Source organism: Ailuropoda melanoleuca, chromosome 9 (genome assembly GCF_002007445.2).
Source record: "Ailuropoda melanoleuca isolate Jingjing chromosome 9, ASM200744v2, whole genome shotgun sequence".
Taxonomy (NCBI): domain Eukaryota; kingdom Metazoa; phylum Chordata; class Mammalia; order Carnivora; family Ursidae; genus Ailuropoda; species Ailuropoda melanoleuca.
Window position 1 is genome coordinate 42,884,208 of NC_048226.1, and position 18,860 is coordinate 42,903,067.

The window sequence follows — 18,860 nt, forward strand, 5'->3', positions numbered from 1 at the left end:
TATTAACAAATCAATCGATTAAAACCATCACAAATATTCTAAAATGTAATGTGTAACCTGAATAACCAGTCAGAAGTCCACACTGTTCTCATGTTTTTGGAGAGATGGGGATGAACGGTGCAACAGTCTGGTGAGGAGAGCAGTGACATCATCTGGGATTCAGCGGGCCTACGTTCAGCCTGTATTTGACATACTTAAGACATAAGCTCCCGGCTTCAAATCGAAAAACTGCAAAATGGTTCAGCAGGGGAATCAAATGTTCAAGTGCCGGGAATAGTGTCAACTACTGTCTGAATGTAAGAGATGATTAAATTACAGGTCAGGTATTTTAAATTTAAATGCAGTTATGAATGAAGATACAATATAAACACATTGAAATCTCCCAAGCCATGTAAAACCCGAAGGCATTAAAATTTATTAAATGATGCAATAACAACAGAATTCTTTATTTACAATAGCATTATTTAACATCAAATAAGCAAATAGCATCAGCAAAGCAATATTAACTTGCATAAATGTATTTAAAATTTCTCTGAATATATCTACCTTTGCATAAACTGCTCACACTAGAAATACAAACATCAATGCAGGTGAACAAAGTGATGTTCAGAGTCAACTCCATTTTGAAAATAAATCACAACCTGAAACACTGTAAGCTTTCTCCTGAAGAACCATAGTTAATATATTGCTTAATTTTACCCTTGTATAATCTTTTCATATACACACATCTCAGATGCAACTTCATGAGGAACTGTACAAATAAAACCCACAAATGACAAAGGAACAAAAATGACAGTTAAATGTTTGAAGAAATGTATCATCATCACTATTCAACAACATAAAGGTTCAGTGATGATGCACTTATTCAAAAATTGTACACAATTCACTATACAAATATAATACATTGGACAGCTATGTAGGAATATACAAGACTTAAAAACAGATCTAAGGCATTATGCTAGATTTTAGCATTTTGAGGTTCTTGCACATAGCTTTTACCTGTAGTAAGAAACTTAAAAGATTTTGTTTTAGTCTATAAAGAAACACCAGGGAGAAGATTCTTAATTAAAATCGAAGCCACTACAGTAATTTTCTTTTGTGCAGAGAATGCTTTGCTCTTAGGCAGCATACTACCATACAAATACTAGAAAATTTTAAATTCACACCAACAATTAATGGCTTAAGTTGCATTTCAAAATTGATTGTGTATCTTTGGGTTCTGCAAGTGGATCTGTGCCACCCATTTCATGTGTTAAGCCCATATGAACTCCATTTTTAAACACAGATTAAAAATTGCATTATATAAACTGCAAAAACATTGCTTTCAGTTATTACAGGCCATAAGAGATACACGTGGGAGGGGCGCTTTTAGTCTTTGAGTCGAATGAATTCATTGTAGTAAAACAGCTCACTTCACTTTTTAAACTTAGCACATTACATGAACACTTAAATGAGTTGTACAACCAAGTTAATGTATGTATACTTTTCACATTATGTGTTTTTCACATTTAGTAATATAAGTAAAACACTGATTATTTTGTTCTATTAAACAAAACCAAGTACTCAGTCTAACAAATTTATTGTTTACAGCATGAGAAATACTGATCATGAAGGGGACTGATTTGGCTTTTGCTTCTGTAGTGATCAATATGATCAGAGGATTCCCACTGACTTTTCTTCTCTTAATTAGATGGAAAGCAAAATCCACTACCTGGTCTGAGCCGTAAGAGAATTTATCATCTCTTCTTCAAAACAGTAATGATCATGAATTATTCTATATTACCAGTATCACAGGTTTGCAGATTTGTCTGAATTGGGATTGACATTAAGACACAGTGGGCAGATGGGTAAACGATACAAGATACACAGATATTTTTTGGACAGTGTTCTAGTGAAAAGGGACTTAAAAACAAAACAAAGCCAGTTTAAACTCCATTTCTCCTTTGTGCTGTGTGAAGCTGAAGTCATTCCAATTCACATTTTTCTAAAAATCAACTTAAAACCGGTCACAGTAAACTGTGTCATGTGAGCCTCATCACACCGATGAGGTCATGGAGTTCCGGGCCAACATCTGCTCATTTTTTTCCATCTCAACTGGGCAACCCAGTGGTTCGGTGGAGACGAGTAGAGCCTCTCGAGGGGGCCACGTGAACTGGTGGCCGCCGAGAAGTGCTGTTCCTTGGCCACCTCCCTGTAGTGAGACCCCTCTCAAGTGGAACAAAGTATCGAAATGCAAATTTCCAGAAAATTTCTTTAGTATGGAGCAACACTTTCAGACTGTCTACTTCACCATTTATCTTTGGGCTGTATCTCTTTCTATACTCCCTAATTTGCACATAGAGAGATAGAAATAGAAATAGGGGTAGTTGGTACATTTTCCACCCTGCCACAGATAAACAAACAATCAAATTTCACGGAAAAACCTCTCTGTTCCTAAAAAGCCTGGCTAATGAGATATAAAATGCTTTGCTTTTTAGACATCAAAAAGACATCATTCTGAAATTTAGGTAAGAAAGTATGTGTATTAGGGGTTGGGGAGAAATAGCTCAAAAAAGGCCATCAGTTTCTCGGTATTGCGGTTGTCTGAAACTGACGGCAATTAATAAAAGATTATTCCCCTACTAGAGTGGGCAAGAAAAACAACCATAAAAGTGGCCTGCTTAGTAACATGTAGTCTCTTTCTAAGGTTCATTAAGAAAGAATATAAACATATAAAAATCAAGAATTGGTTCCTACAGCGGCTGCATATCGTATAGATTAAATGATTTATGAGCAGAATCACAAGGTTTAGAAAATAAAAAGTCTTAAGTCTACAAATTAGGTCTAATCAAGGCATTGATATCCTTTACAAAACACCTTTAGGAGACATTGCTATGAATATATCTAATTTAATACTGAAGTACCTCATTTTTGAGTCAATTCCACAATATGTATACCTCACAAAAATTATACAATTAAAACACTTAAGTTCTCAACTTAAATTATTGCTTGTTTACATATAAATCGGATTTTATGTACCTTACAAAACGTCGGCTTAGTCACCACTGCTAAAAAACAAAATAAAAAACACATGGCGGAGGTTAAATCTGTTGTGATATCTGCTGTCAATTTTAAACACACTGTTATTTTTGCCCATTTTTGTAGGCCAGTGTTGCTGGGGAACAGAATAAACATGCTTCCAAAGCAGGTATCCTTAGTTTGATTGGTATCAAGTCCTAACTTTGCTCCTCTCCTTGCCAGTAAATGCATTTTTCTGAAATTTAATAGTTAGCAATTGGTAAGTGGCTGGCAAAACATTTAAGGAAATAAAGGGCTTACCTGGTTTCTGTTGCTTTTTAATTTTTTTTTTAAACAAGATAAATGAACGTGGGGGAGAAGTGGGGAAGGCGGGGGGGTGGAGTCAGGATCACATGGGGAAGAAGAGGTGCGAATCAAAGCTGTCTGAGCAGTCTAAAGGGAACTCAGTTTGGAAATGAACAATATTTCTTCTTGATTCACAATTTAGGTGCACTACTTTGATTTTGACAAAGAAAAAAAGGAAAAAGCACTTGTTAATATTAACAGCCCTCTCTCACAGGCTCCTTTTCATCTGTTCGGTAACTGGAAACTCTTTCCAACATGGTCTCTAGAGCTTCTACGAAGATGCAACTATGACTTTATTGGTCTTCATGTCTTGGGTGTCTCTGTACGCACAGCGCTGTCCATGGTGTCTGCTCTGCTTTTATCCCAAATGCAGGCTTTAGCTTACAACACCTTTAGTTTGATTTTTTTTTTCTTAAATTATTTTCTTTCCCCGAGATGAAATCTTAATCTTTTGCACTAGACTGATTAGCCAGGGAAAACAAAGCAAGAAACCAGTGTCTGGAACCAAACAGGAACAGAACAAGAGCATGGTTGTTTTCCTTAAATACATACATTTAAATACATTCAATCTGACATGGGTATGAAATTTGCCTGTCAACATTTACTTTGCAGGAGAGATCTAAGTTGCACTAAGGTGAATGCAGTGAACAGACTGAGCAACTGTCTGGACGCGAGCTTCAGACTGTCAAGAGAAGAGGCAGCTCCTCCTGCAACAGCCAAGCGGACCCCACCCTGGGAGCCCGGGCCCAGGCCCATCTGCTGACCTTGCTCTGGCAGAACTGGCTGGCAGGTTGATTGGGTCAAAACAAATAGACACAGCTCTCCGGGCTGGTAAGTGTTTTGAGCAAGTGAGCCCAGTCAGCTGAAGAGAGAGGCAACCAGCTACCTTCAGTGTCAGCAGTATTTCTGCAGGAGAACAGAGAGAAGACTGTCACGTACCTCTGAATTTGTTATAACACCGTCATAAAGCTCATCATGAAATCAGCAGATACTTGGCCATTTTAGACACAGCCAATCCCAAAGCCTGCATCTGGATGAATTATAGCTGATTTTGGTGCAGACAGGCAGAAGGCACCGTTCCTAACCGGGCACATTATTTCCAAAGGTTGGCAGATCCTACACACCATTTCGAAGACCAAGAGACCAGTGGATTACCAATCTCTCCTTCTGAATGACTGCTGCTCTCTGCCCGGTGACATCCCAGACCAGTTTAATCTCTCCCACCTTCTCAAACGAGATTACTAAAACACCTCGTTGCTGAACTGCCTTTGCTTTTTGACAACACAGTTCAGACGTGGCCATCACTCCTTTAATCCTTCCTCAAAGTCCTCTAGTACAAACCCACTGTCAACGAAATGTCCGTCTTGACTCTCCCTTATGCAGAGACTCCCCAGATTCCATGGGATGTTTTCCTGGCTTCAGCAAGCTGAACGAGCAAGGTTTTGACTCTAGGGGCATTCGTGCTAGTTTCTGGCTGCTATGCACTGGCAGTTTGAATGACTGAACGCTGCGGGCTGGAGTGAGCAAGACTCACGCAGACGTACTTGCTTGGTTAGTGCAAGTCTGTCAGTGCTTTTCTTCGGCTACTGACTATGTTTCCCCCCAAAATATTTTATCCATGTAGCAAATATGGAGATTCTGTTCTGTGCCAGGTGCTGGGGATAGAACCATAACAATACGCCTCTGGTCACTGCTACCAAAGCACTGAGTGGGCCAGGTAGACAATGAAGTAACCGCATGGTGCGAGTTACGCGACACGAAATACTGGTTGCTGTGGGAACGAGTACAACTGCTTCTGGGGTTTAGATATTTAGACACACTTAGCACATGAGGGCCACTAGAGATTATCTAGTCTAAGTCAGATCAGAGAGGACGTTTCACCTAGTCCCTCGGAAAGAGCGATGCGGGCGAACCGCCGGCCGCTCGTGAAGTCCCGGGTCGCGGGGGCTACACCCCCGGGCGCTGGGCGGCTCTCCCCAGCTCCGCACGCCAGCGCACAGCAGCTCTGGTCAGAGCTGCTTGTAGAGAGGAACGGCCAACGTCCTCCTCTCTATACTACAAAGCTGAAGTATATCTTCACTCCTAATTTGTGTCACTCATATGATTTTATATAGAAATACTCCAGGGCTCTGACTGAAATAGGAGATAAATCCTTCAATTTTCCAGTTCATCTGGAAAAATAACTTCTGTGGAGAAGTATTCCCATCCTTAGCAACTTGACGGCGGCAGGATTCTCTCACGCGAGCGGACGCCCAGAAGCAGCTAGTGACAGGGCATGCATCTCTAGAGGACACTGCTTGGTCTGGCCTCGGCTGTGTCACTTTAGGGGGCGGGGAGTCACTTAATCCCTCTGTCTCGAGTACTTCCTGGGGCTGTCGTGAGGATTAAACAAAATGGTGTAGGCGAAGTGTTGAAGTACTTCTCGCAACGCGGAAGGAGCTCGGTCAGTGATCTCGCCGCTATCGCGACCGTCACCACCTCAGAGCTGGTCCGAGTTCGTGGTCCATTTCCGCAACACGAGCAAATACAAGTAATTACAGCTGCACTTGACACAAAGCCACGCAGCTGACCAGTAAAGTCAGTTTCGAAATGCTGAAGCATATATAAAATACCGAAGCGTACTGTGAGTCCTTGTAAAAGGAAGACGCTCCGGTTCTACAAAATAACTGCCCTTCTCTGAATGGTGCTTTTGGTAAGTCCACAGCTGTATATTCTAGCTCTGCTTTAAGCAAGGCACAATTTTAATCTCCATTTCAGGATAAGTGGAATTCAATTAACAATGAATCACAGTGGGTTCCAGCTCAACAAATAGAGCCAGGTTACCAGTAAAAATTCTGACAACAGCTCCTTGATTCACAACAGCAGCAGAGCCTATTAAAGAAGCACAAGAGGCTGCAGATGGCCGGCTCCCCTCTGCGCACGCGTCAGCAGTACGGTGACAGGCGCAGAGCGACTGCCGGTTATTACTCAGGGATTAGGAGGGATATCCTGTACGTATCATTCTCTGGAGGAAACAAGAGTGTCTGACAGACTGTTCTCTGGCCTTAATATTGAGCACGAACAAAGTACAGATGGGTAAGCAAGATTCAAGAGGCGTACTGGGAAAAACAGACAAAGTGGGAGGGGCGCGCATAGCCCAGGCTAGATGACAACAGGCAGAGCGCTCTCACCATGGATCTGGAAAGGTACTTGTGATGGAGAGAACAGCCTATATTTACTGAAAGTTGCTTTTTGTGATGCTAATCTTTCCATCTGAGTTTTAGCGGGCACCAATCAGGTGCGTAGATGTGCATGAGTCAATACCCTGGTTCTCCCGGTCCATCTGGCCTGCACCTTTACCTGTCTCCACTGTGCCCAGCCCCCCTCTGTAGGTTAGCTGATCCTGGATCTATAAAATGAGAGAAGAGAACAGCAACCAATTTGTTTTGGGGGGCCTTCTCCAATGTCACTTGCATAAAACCTTTAGAAAGATATCCCAGGAGCTCCATGTCCCCTTTGGGGAAGTGGGTGGTAGACTGCAGGGGCTGGTCACGCACACTTGGGGGTCAGGCTGTCTGGGCTCCCTTCCTGGTGTTGCGAGACCTTGGGCAAGTCATTAAACCCGCAAAACAGTAATTCTACCATACGGTTGTGATGTGGTTTAGGTGATCTAGTTTAAATAAAGCTCTTCGCTGGTAACCAGCCTTGTGGTAAGTGCTCAATACCTGTTGGTTGTTTCTGGAACTAAAAAAGACTACAGGTGCCTGCTCTGTGGGGGCGCTGGCCTGGGCCGGCACATAGTCACACTGACCCTGTGGTGGTGGATTCAGGGAGGGAAATGTGATCCTGGTCCCCAAATGCTTTCTTCCTCCCACAGAGCTCTGATGTGCTCAGAGGTTAAGCTCCCCAGCACTTTTGGGTTAAAATGGGCTATCCTTTAGTGGAGCCTAATTATCACTAATGTCATTGTTCCTCTGCGAAGTGCCATCCCAGGTTTGAAGCTTCTTTCTGCGCACAAGCCATCACTGAGTCATGTGGCCACTCTCTGTAGAGGCACAGTGAGGTGGGGGCTAGGGTCGGGGAGGTAGGACTGGCAGCAAGAAGATGCCAGCCCCCTAAGGGGCTTCAAACTTTAATAAATGGCACATTTAGAGTCTAAACACATGATCACTATGCAATATATTCTATTTTCTGTATGACTCCCTATAGCAACATTAACCACTTAGATGACCTGTGCCTCTGGGTACTTACAGAAAACATCTATAGACTCCCACCCATGGGCCTCTCTGCCATGCATGACTGTGGTTCTTTTTTTTTTTTTTCTATTTTTTAATATTTATTTATTTGAGAGAGAGAGAGAGAGAAAACACACACACACGTATGACCAGGGGGAGGGGCAGAGGGAGAGGGAGAAGCAGACTCCCTGCTGAGTGGGGACCCTGACTTGGGGCTGGATTCCAGGACCCTGGGATCATGACCTGAGCTGAAGGCAGCTGCTTAACCAATTGGGCCACCCATGACCCTGACTGTGGTTCTTTAAACAAGAAAAACCACACAGAAAATTCACACACTGTGTTTTTACAATCTAGATTACTTTTTTTTAAAAAAGTAAACTCTGCACCCAACGTGGGGCTTGAACTCATGACCCAGAGATCAAGAGTCAGATGCTTTACTCACTGAGCAAGAGAGAGAGAGAGGAGAGGGGGCAAAGAGAGAAGGAGAGAGAGAATCTCGAGCAGGCTCCACACTAAGCACAGAGCCTGACACGGGGCTGGATCCCATGACCCTGAGATCATGACCTGAGCCGAACGAAGTCAAGAGTCGGTTGCTGAACCGACTGAGCCACCCAGGCGCCACTGGATCTATTACTTTTTAAACTTAGGTATTAACAAAACCATCCAAGATCCACTTTTTGGTAGGAAACTGAACATCGATCCTACATTTTCTCCACTGAGAATTTTTAACTTAAAAAAAGTTATCTACCGCTAAGGATTGTATCCCTTGCCTTAAGAGGGCCCTGCAGGCCCATTTATCTATGTGCTAAACCACTCACAGGGCCTTCCTGTTAACAGATCTGCTCCTAGGCACACGATTCAGTTGGGTTCTAAGTAACGATTATTCCTTTTCAAGATTTGATTGAACAGGGTACCATCACTCTCCTTAGAACAAGCAAAGATAATAGGCAAATAATATACATGGATTGTTGCCTAAATAAAATGAAATATAGAAAAAACCCTTAAAAAGAATAAACATACACTTAATTAAGGGATAGAGAACAATTGCAAGTTAGCTCCTCTTTATCCTCCTGAAAATCTAACATTATGATTCAGAAAAAGTAAAAATAAATCAAAGTTTGCCCTAATGTGATTGATTCATTGCTATTTTTTTTTTTGCTTTGCTATAATAGTATCACTCTAGAGCTAAATTAGTGTTCTTAATTCATACACCACCATTAGCTCACTTAAAATGAGTGTAAAGAAATAATTATTCACAGGAAATCATTGTATGTCACAGAAAATTGCAAGATATTTTTAAAAATCACAAGCGTTACAACTATCTTCAATCTCCTGGCTGACAATGTGTCTGCCAATTTTGGTCTATAAAATATACACGTTTACTTTACTACCCTATTCACACATTTCTTTGCTGTTTCTTACCCGTGATGCGTCTCCCTCCTGCTTAATCATTTCCATTCCAGGCAGCTGGTTTGGGAAAAGGTTGCCTCCCCTCAGAGCAGGGTCATTAACCTGGGGGTACAAGACAGTACAGGGCTATGTTCAGTGGGACGTCCAAAAGTGTCCTATGGAACAACCAACCATCAATCTTCCCCCTTGTCTCGGTTTTTAGGAATAGAATTATGGGGAAAAATGACTATATAAAAACGGCTCCAGCCCTGTGTCCACTCTCCCATGTATACATTTTCGGGGGAGTATGGAGGAACAAGAAAATCAATACTCATACTAACTGCCTTCAAAATTAAAATTTGCATTCTGTGTAGAAATTTGACAGAAACAATAATAGTAGAAACATTTTCATGCCTTAACATGTTCACCTTTTTGGCTGGTTCCAATGAGACCAATGACTCACATATGGGACTTTAAAGTCATCTGAGAAGCTCTTAATGTCTTTGTTACTTAGGCAAGTTGTTGATTAGCAAGAGCAAGTGTGAGTACCCAACGGTGCTGAATTTTATGAATCTTCTACAACCAAGTGACCTATTCATTAGCATTTATACAATTCTTTCACAAATTACAAAGTAAAGGTCCAAATACTAATACTGTATAGGACTGATTTTGTCAGAAGAAACACGCTACAGTTGTATTTTTTGGGCTTCCAAATTAATTCTGATACTCAAAAGGTTTAAATCTATGCAAAAGTTTCTATGCAGAAGCGATCCGGATTATTAAAAATGCACGGATTTACTTCCAGGTAGGTTGAGTAGGACCCACGTTAGACTAGACCATCTCAGCGGCCCTTGCTTTATACAGTTTCCCTAGACAGAAAATCAGGAACCACTACTGGTTCCTTTAGAAAATACAAAATCACCACTACATTTTCTCCATTGAAAAGATAAAAGTCTACCTTTAATTATGGCTAATTTACCCAAACAAGTATTTAGCCACCACCAACTCAACTACAAGTAGTGCAAATTATTATTACATACACAGAGCTTTAAATTGCAAAGGGCTTTAAATTTTTTCATGCACCAATCTTGCATTTTTATTAACATCTTCTTTTAGAATAAAGCACTGAGGTGCTGTAAAATTTAGTAAAATTTTCACGCAAATCGTGATTTACCAACATCAGATTAAACAGACCTAGTCAAACTCTGAATCTTTCACCATTCTCACAGTTATGATCTAACTGAAACGTACAGTTCTGTCAGTGACTTATTAAGTCATTTAAACTTTCCATGCCTCAATTTCTCCACATATGAATTAAAACTCAGGGTCCTTGCCACATCTCTACTCTGCATGAACTACTGAGGTAGTAGAATGCCAAGCATTTTGTGCTCTTTAGAAATAAGGTCTTCTGTAAATACAATTTAAAAATTATTCACTAATAGCTTTACCCGTGGATCAGCTTCCACAGATTCTGAACCCCAGGCTGGCTACCTGAGAAATCAACGCCTGAGTTTCTTTGCCACCAAGTGAAGCCGGTGTGCTCTTAGGGATAGTAGAATCTTTACAGGCTTAATCAGAATTACAGTCTTAAGCAGAATTCTTTAAAAAATATTGACAGAGGTCATGATCCCAGGGTCCTGGGATGGAGCCCCGCATCGGACTCCCTGCTCAGCGGGAAACCTGTATCTCCCCTCCCACTCCCCCTGCTTGTGCTCCCTCTCTCACTGTGTCTTTCTCTGTCAAAAAAAATAAATAAATAAAATCTTTAAAAGAAAAAAAATATTGATGAGAAAACCGTGGCACTCACATCCCCAAGATGATAATTAGAACAGTTTTTGGATGATCGGTGTCAGTGTCCCTGCATGAGTGAAGTATCACTTAAAGCTAATTGGATGGAGACAGGGCGGGGGTGGGGTGGGGAATAAAGCTAACTGGATGGCAGGCAGTAAGTTTGGCCTTGGAGATTCATCTTGTTTTTCATTCAGGAGAAAATCAGCTCTTAAACTATAAATCCAAAACAAAGCTATTTAAGAGGTACGTTCACCATTCCATTTTTAGAGATTCACTTTAGATATTGCTAAGTTCCTCAAATAAGAAATAATTTAAGTGACAAAGTTAAGAAATATTTTAAAAGATCCTTGAGCAGTGAAGAATCCTTTCATGTTTATTTCGTCATTAACAAGTATTTCTGTTAATCACACTAACACAGGTGAAAGTAAGGTGAGAAAACACTCATCAAAATAAATGTGGGAGTTGATGGCAGATGTTAAGTACATGGAAAGATACACTGAATGCAGAAATAGACAAGAAGTTATGATCAGAAGACAACGGGCTGCTTCTCAGCGTGCTCACCTGCTCGGGACCCATGGAGGACAGCCCTGACGTAGGCACGGAGGTCACTGAGGTCATGCTGATCTGTCCTGTCATCTGGTTCATGTTGCTCATCCCACCTGTGTTGGTCGCCATGGATACACTGATGTTCATATTGTTATTGTACATGCTGGTGTTTGCTTGTTGCCCGAAGTGTGGTGGTGACTGCTGTGAAAACATGCTAGAACATAAGGAAAAGATTACAATGTCAACAGTTGTAGGGCAAACAGGCAGGCGGTTCTGAGTACTTGCTTCTCAGACATTTACTTCATTTACTTCACAGTAAAGAACCCAGGGTGGGGCAGCCAGCAGGGGTGAAATCAGAAATGATAGGGGAGTGCTCAATGAAGCTGCAGGGGTGACCATACTCCTCCTCTTTTCCTAATATCACGGGGAAGGTCTAGAGATATATTTTCCACTTTCCCGTCTACCCCCAACAAGCTTTTTATTTGTCTGCTTTTATTACATGTATTGATAAAGGATGGCTTCCAGGGCCTTGCCTTCCAGAGCAGTTTCTAGCTTGAATCGGTGAAGTGATACCTTCTGAGGGGAGTTCCTTTTATTACTAAGGAAAAGATATACTAAGCATTTGTAAATTCTTATAATTTCTGCCCTAGGAAAAAAACAGAAAAGATGGGCGCCTGGCTGGCTTAGTCAGTAGAACATGTAACTCTTGATCTCAGGGTTTTGAGTTTAAGCCCGTGTTGGGCGTGGAACCTACTTAGTTTAAAAGAAAAAAAAAGGAAAAATACAGAAAAGAGACGGGTGGTCTGTAGAAAGATTCCCTGGTGATCGTTTATATCAAAATGACACACAAACATGGCATACCTGTTTCCACCCATATTCCCTTGTGCCCACCCATTCATGTCAGAGGAGGCCTGGTAGGCTGGATTAGCCTGAGACTGCTGCATCATGGGGCTCTGGGTATGTGCCATTCTGGGCGACATCAGAGGGCTCTGGGGCGTTGTCGCCCCAGTAAAGCCTGGATCAGGTTGCTGACTTATTCCTTAAAAAAGAAAACAGAAATCCAAAGGAGATTGTTAGTCTTATGGTAGAGACTAGGGGGAAAAATAGAAAACATTCAAATTACATAGAAAATTACTTTCAAATACCTGATCATGTGCTGGTTAATGATATACACCTTAAACAGATTCCAAACTGGGATAAAACACACGAAGCAAAAAATTCCATATCTCGATTCTCTATGGTAGTTACAAGGGTGCCAAAGAACCATGCTAACCACCATGACTAGAGATAGAGGAAATACTGTTCCTTCCCCTTATCCCTCTCCAAATCGAGAATGAGTCAAACAGATATATTTCTTTTTTCCCTGAAATAATCTTTAAATTTTTATATATCACTAAAATTGGACTGTTTCAATTTTAAATCAGATTAAAGTTCAGCTATATAAAAAGTTAGCGCATTTGAATAATTTTTTATTGAATCGTCATTCTGTGATGAAATCAATGCATTTTAAAAAGTAAGTAACTGCATCATGATTAGCTTGTTTCGTTTCTATAAAGGGCTCTATGGTACTTCGGTGCTATCTAAGATGAGCAAGAATCAGAAAAGAAAATGCAGTGTAAGCTTCTAACCTGAACAAGAAACTTCTTCTTTTTTTTTTTTAATGTTCTTTTATTGTATTATGTTAGTCACCATACAGTACATCCCCGGTTTCCGATGTAAAGTTCGATGCTTCATTAGTTGCGTATAACACCCAGTGCCATGCAATACGTGCCCTCCCTTACTACCCATCACCAGTCTATCCCATTCCCCCACCCCCCTCCCCTCTGAAGCCCTCAGTTTGTTTCTCAGAGTCCCTAGTCTCTCATGTTTCATTCCTCCTTCTGATTACCCCCCTTTCTTTATCCCTTTCTTCCCATACCGATCTTCCTAGTTCTTATGTTCTGAACAAGAAATTTCTTGTTCAATTTAGAAGGAAATGGCATTTCTGCTAAAAAGAGAGAAGGAACTTTTAGAAGACTTTTGAAGGACAAAGAGGAAAGGAACTTCAAAACAAAGGCAGCGACTCAGGAAATTTCGAGAAGGACGGTAAGGGAAGTGCGTTTCTGCCTAGATGTGTGTAGTGTGCAGATTTAACTGATACTTAGATTAGCTGTGTAAGAAAAGTTTATGATCACACAGGAAAAGCTGCATAGTATCTGTTTCTTTAAAGAAATAGGAGACATAAATGTAAGCACCACACAGACTTGATATTTATAGATAACTCTGGCAAGAGATAGGTAAAACTTTAGGATATTACAATATAAGCACTTACTGTTATCAATAATTCAACCATTAACTGAACATGACATGCACACAAATATTAATGTTTACGGCATCACATGCCTGTCTCTTAAGACTGACATTAAACACCAAATCAATATAAAGAAAACCAAGAGGCCTTCCACTGGGGTTTCTTGATAACACTTCTCAGGAATTATCTATTCATTAAAGATTTGGTATCATTTTTTCAAAAATTATAGAATGTCTAATACTTGCATTTACAGAGGTCTTTCAACATTTTGTATGTATCTATTGATTTGTTTGAGTCAGACTCAGAGGTTTTCCAATATAAATACACAGCTATGCACCTGTGTGTACAGATGCTGACAGAAACATGTATATTCATTCACACTCACACACGCGCCTGAGGGACTGCACACACACACACTTAAGTAAGAGCTGCACTCAGACAGCAGGTGGTACCTGCGCTGAGAGACTGGAAGGTTCTGTGCTGGACCTGGGGACTCCTGACAGGCCCGGGCTGTCCTCCCAGGTTGCCTATCACTCCCTGGTTAGCCAGACTCATCTGGGAGCCACGCAAAGAGCTGTGAGAGAGGAGCTGACACCCAAGACTGGGGGACCCCGGGGTTGGAAGGGCTGGTGAAAGGTGGTGGGGATGGAAGCCCAGTACCGTAGTTCGGAGGAAACGGAAACTGCTGCGCATTTGCCTGGGGCATCCGGGGGTTGCTCAGAGTTGCTGGTAAGCCACCAGGAGCCACCATGCTCGAGGTCATGTTCAACCCTTGTCCTCTCATCATCAATGTTCGCTGCTGAACTTGCTGTTGCTGATGCATTTGTCTCTGTCGAAGATGCTGGTTCAGGATTTCCCTCTGTCTTTGGGCCAGCATCTGTGCATTAATTGGTGCCTAAAATGGCGGTGAGGTGAGGAACACACAGAGGGAACATTGGGGGAAGACAGAGATCGAAAAACAAACTGTGTATTAGAAATAGGACAAGATCATTTGGAAAATGAAATTACAGGGAAAGAACATTTTAGAGTTGAACAATTGATGGGTGAAGATGTGAACTTCTAATTTCTATAGAGATGATGATTTTTCTGAAACCCTGCAATGACTTACATGGGTAAGTTCAATGTTAGTTCAATTAACTTGGAACTCAACTGTGAGAGGCACAGTTAACTAAAGTACCTCAAAATACCAGTCCCATCTGTAAGACAAATGTCATATAAACCTTAATGATGGCAATTTGGAGCCTCATGCAAGGGACAATCAAGTCTAAAGTGAAACCAAATTTTCAGTGTCAAAATGTAGCTTGAAGCACTTTGGAAAAGGCTGAACAGAAGCAGGAAGAAAGCAGGGAGTGTAGGGAGAAGGGGGTGACGGGAACATACAAAACAGGCCAGAGCAGAGCGAGGAGGAATGGAGGGACGGATGCAGGGAAGGGGTGCCAATGCTTGCTGCCAGCAAGAGGCCAAAGGCTGTTTATGGGGTCCGAGCAATACATGGTCAATCCTCATTATTCATGGATTCCATATTGGTGAACTTACCTACTTGCTAAAATTTATTTGTAACCCCCAACTCATTATTCACAGCACTGCCATTATTTACAGACACGTGCCAAGAGGCAAAAAAATTTGAGATGTCCAAGGTGGTATCATTCCCCCCTGAGGCTGAAACAAGGCAACACGCTGCCTTCTTGCCTCAGCCTCATACTGGGAAGAAGTGTCCTTTTTGTGGACTATTCAGTTCCATGTTTTTCACTCTGTAGTGCTTTTCCCTGGTGAGTGCGCTGTCTACAGTGGTTCCTATGAGTAGCGCTGAAGTGCTGCCTCGTGTTCCTAAATACAAGAGGCTGTGGCGTGCCTTACGGGAAAAACCACGTTAGATAAGCTTCACTCAGGCAAGAGTCATAGTGCTGCGGAGTTCAAGGTAACGAATCAACAATATATACTGTTATGTAATATACATAAGGTGTCTTCAAACCAAAACACACACGAAACACGACTCTGTACTGATGGACTGATGACGATGCTGTCACCACAGGCTGGCAGGAACCGAACCCTGTATTTCTCCTAATCACTAATTCAGTGTTTGCATTAATCTCATAGAACACAACAAAAGTAAATAATGAGAATCAACTGGAGCTGGCAGTGAAAAGGCAGTGTTTAGGAGGGAACTACAAACGTGACAGGCTAGGGGCGCCTCAGTGGTGCAGTTAAACATCTGACTCTTGGTTTCAGCTCAAGTCACGCTCTCAGGGTGGTGAGACTGAGCCCTGCGTTGGGCTCCGCGCTCGGTGTGGAGCCTGCTTGAGTCTCTCTCTCTCTCCCTGTCCCTCTGTTCTTCCCCTCAGCGTGCATGCTAGCTAGCGTTGCTTTTTCTCTGAAATCAATAAATGAATCTTAAAAAAAAAAAAAAAGTGATGGGCTAGATGGACGTCTGAATGACAAAAGAGATCCATGGTGCTGGTCCGGGTCATATGGCCCTCTGAGTTACTTGGCACAGAAGATCAAGGAGGAAGATATAACAGAGAAATTCAACAGATGCTGTGATAGCTGACGGCTGGTCTGCTCCTTACCTGTGTTGGTACTCCAGGCCTCAGGGTCAAGTTCACATTGGAAACATTGCTGATTTGATTCATAAGTGGCTGGCGGTTCTAAATGCATACACACAGAAGAATCAATATATTTTTAAAACAGAGTGTATTTTAAATCACCTTTCTTGAGAAATCACCCTCCCCAACATAACCTCTGAATGCCATTAGATATTGAAACCACATGGTTTACAGCTGAACTCTCTTAGAAAGCTAATTATCAGTAAGGTTTCACATTACTTATAATAGAGAAGGCATTTTGGACTGTTTATGGAAATCTGTCTAGGCTTGTTTCAATGAGAACACATTTTCTTGAGCTAACCAGGTATTCATAAGGCAGCACTGCTCTGCCACCAGTCAGCTAAGAGTGACCGTTTCTGTCATGAGACAGGACTAAGAACAGGAGTTACTGTTGTCCTGAATGCTCACAATGGGTTAGAAACGCGAGGCCCTTTTACTCACATACACACTGTGCTACACCATAAAAAGGCCCCATTTTACAGACAGGAAAACGGAGACTCAGAGAGCTCACGGCTAAACTGTTAACGAACAGGGCCGGGAAACAGAAGGACAGCTACTCTGCTGGAGCGGAGTTAGCGGAGGAGACGGAAGGAAACTCAGGAAAGCAGAAAAGAGCAGGAGACGGAGGGTCATCCTGGAAGGGACGGGAGGAGTGGTGAGCCCTCCCCAAGGACACAGGAAGGTCACGCCATTCGCAGCAGCCCGCCCCCGGCCGCCCACTTCCCGGCACCCGCGCAGAGCGCACCTGCTGTGCCTGGAGGCGGTGCTGCAGCTGGAGCCTCAGCTGATTCGGCTGGTTCTGCACCAGGCCCGTGGGCCTCAGGCCCGGCCGGGGCTGCATGCGGAGTGTGGCGTAGCTCGGCCGCTGTCCCATGGTGTGGAAGTTTGGATCCTGCATGGGAGGGTAGCTACCCTGGGCCATCTGTGCCTGAGACGCGTACTGCTGTGGGAAAACTGCGGCCTTCTGCTCCAGCATGATGTTGGAGTCCTGACTCGAGAACTGCTCCGGATCCACCGCTTGGCTCTGAGGAGAAAGCCCCCAGATACCACACAAACCGATAAATAAAACATGAAAAACAACAGAGTAAGAGAAGGTGATTTGTTTTCACTGTCATATACTTGAAGCTTTTTACACTTACTCACTACTCAAAGGTCCTTAGCTTGACTCCACTTCCCTTCCTAGAGAATATCTTTAACACGCCCACGTGTGTGTGGAGAGAAGCGGGGTCGGGCCTGACTCCCCGCAACACTTCTTCCACGGGAAGGGAGAACGAGGCCCTGACGGTGGGACTCGTCCTCCTCACTCTGCCAATTGGACTGACCCGGACTTTAAAATGCAAGTGTGCCCTAGAAGTGTTAGGTTTTTTCACTAATTTTGCATACCTGTATCAATCATTTTCATTAGACAACCACCTTGGTGCCTGGCTGCGATCAGCAGTGTTGGGGTACCTACCACCACTATTCCTGTTTTGCAGCTAACAAAAACTGAGGCCTGGAGACATGAGGCAAGCTGCGGCAGGCCTGTGCGGCTAGTGAAGTAGTGGGTTCCAACCCAGGCTGTGATTCGGCACCTGAGCTCTTCACCGGCATCACACACTGCCTTTATGTCACTGTTTTCTGCAGCTGCCAGCATTTTAGACATCTTTAATGTGTTTGTCGGTCTTGACTTCTTACGGCTGCCTTATCTATCTGGCTCAAACGAGGCAGGGGTAGAAAATCCAGAACTAATGCAAGGGGGAGCACCTCAGACCCAGGTGGCCCCTCCATGTCTGTGTCTAGGGCATAAAGGCGCACCTGGCTAATTCTCTTCCTTCTACTTCTAGGATGATTGCCCCAAACCTCCGGATGTAAGGAGGGAAGGACCCAACAGCAAAAGCATCTCTTAAGGTTTTTTTTAGCTTAGCCATGTCCTAGGCCTTACTCAGACCAGTCTATCCAAGTTAGAGCAGGGGCCTGGTGCTGCCCAGGACTCTGGGCTCACTGTCAGCGAGGCCCCGCGGCCCACCCGTGAGAACTGGGTCGGCTGCCCTCTCCAGCGTAGTGTTAAAAATATGGATGGGGGTGCCTGGGTGGCACAGCGGTTAAGCGTCTGCCTTCGGCTCAGGGCGTGATCCCGGCATTCTGGGATCGAGCCCCACATGGCTCCTCCGCTAGGAGCCTGCTTCTTCCCTCTCCCACTCCCCCTGCTTGTGTTCCCTCTCTGGCTGGCTGTCTCTATCTCTGTCGAATAAATAAATAAAATCTTAAAAAATATATATATATGGATGAAACCTACCCAGGGGAAACCACTCAATAATGAATTACTGCTCTAACTACACCCACAAAACTATCACAGAACTTTAAATATTTGCCCATCTTTAAGAGAAGAAATTTAATTAAATAATTTCCATTTTTAAAGATTTAAAAAAATTTATTATTTCTTTGAGAGAGAGAGAGGGAGGGAGTGCGAGCACAAGCAGGGGGAGAGGGAGAAGCAGACTTCCCGCTGAGCAGGGAGCCCAACACGGGGCTCGATTCCAGGACCTTGGGATCATGACCTGAGCTGAAGGCAGATGCTTAACCAACTGAGCCACCCAGGCAGCCCAATAATTTCCATTTTTAAAGAAAACACACAACTCTGATGTGTACAAATAAATCCATTTGTACTCTCCACTTCCTGACTCC

The 18,860-nt window shown here is 42.9% G+C and overlaps 1 protein-coding gene across 5 annotated transcripts in view; it reads right to left on the minus strand.

Moving 5' to 3' along the window:
* Nucleotides 1-387: 387 nt before the first annotated feature.
* The window catches only part of NCOA2 (nuclear receptor coactivator 2), a 286,067-nt gene continuing 267,594 nt past the window's right edge, over nucleotides 388-18,860 (minus strand). For all 5 annotated transcript variants that reach the window (XM_034668162.1, XM_034668163.1, XM_034668161.1 and 2 more), the window contains 7 exons: nucleotides 16,942-17,220; nucleotides 16,161-16,238; nucleotides 14,254-14,488; nucleotides 12,165-12,342; nucleotides 11,319-11,517; nucleotides 9,000-9,089; nucleotides 388-4,269 (listed from right to left, as the gene is read on the minus strand). In XM_034668162.1, the coding sequence (XP_034524053.1) occupies nucleotides 4,258-4,269; nucleotides 9,000-9,089; nucleotides 11,319-11,517; nucleotides 12,165-12,342; nucleotides 14,254-14,488; nucleotides 16,161-16,238; nucleotides 16,942-17,220 (1,071 nt within the window). In that variant the 3' untranslated portion in view covers nucleotides 388-4,257. The remainder of the gene's footprint in view (nucleotides 4,270-8,999; nucleotides 9,090-11,318; nucleotides 11,518-12,164; nucleotides 12,343-14,253; nucleotides 14,489-16,160; nucleotides 16,239-16,941; nucleotides 17,221-18,860) is intronic.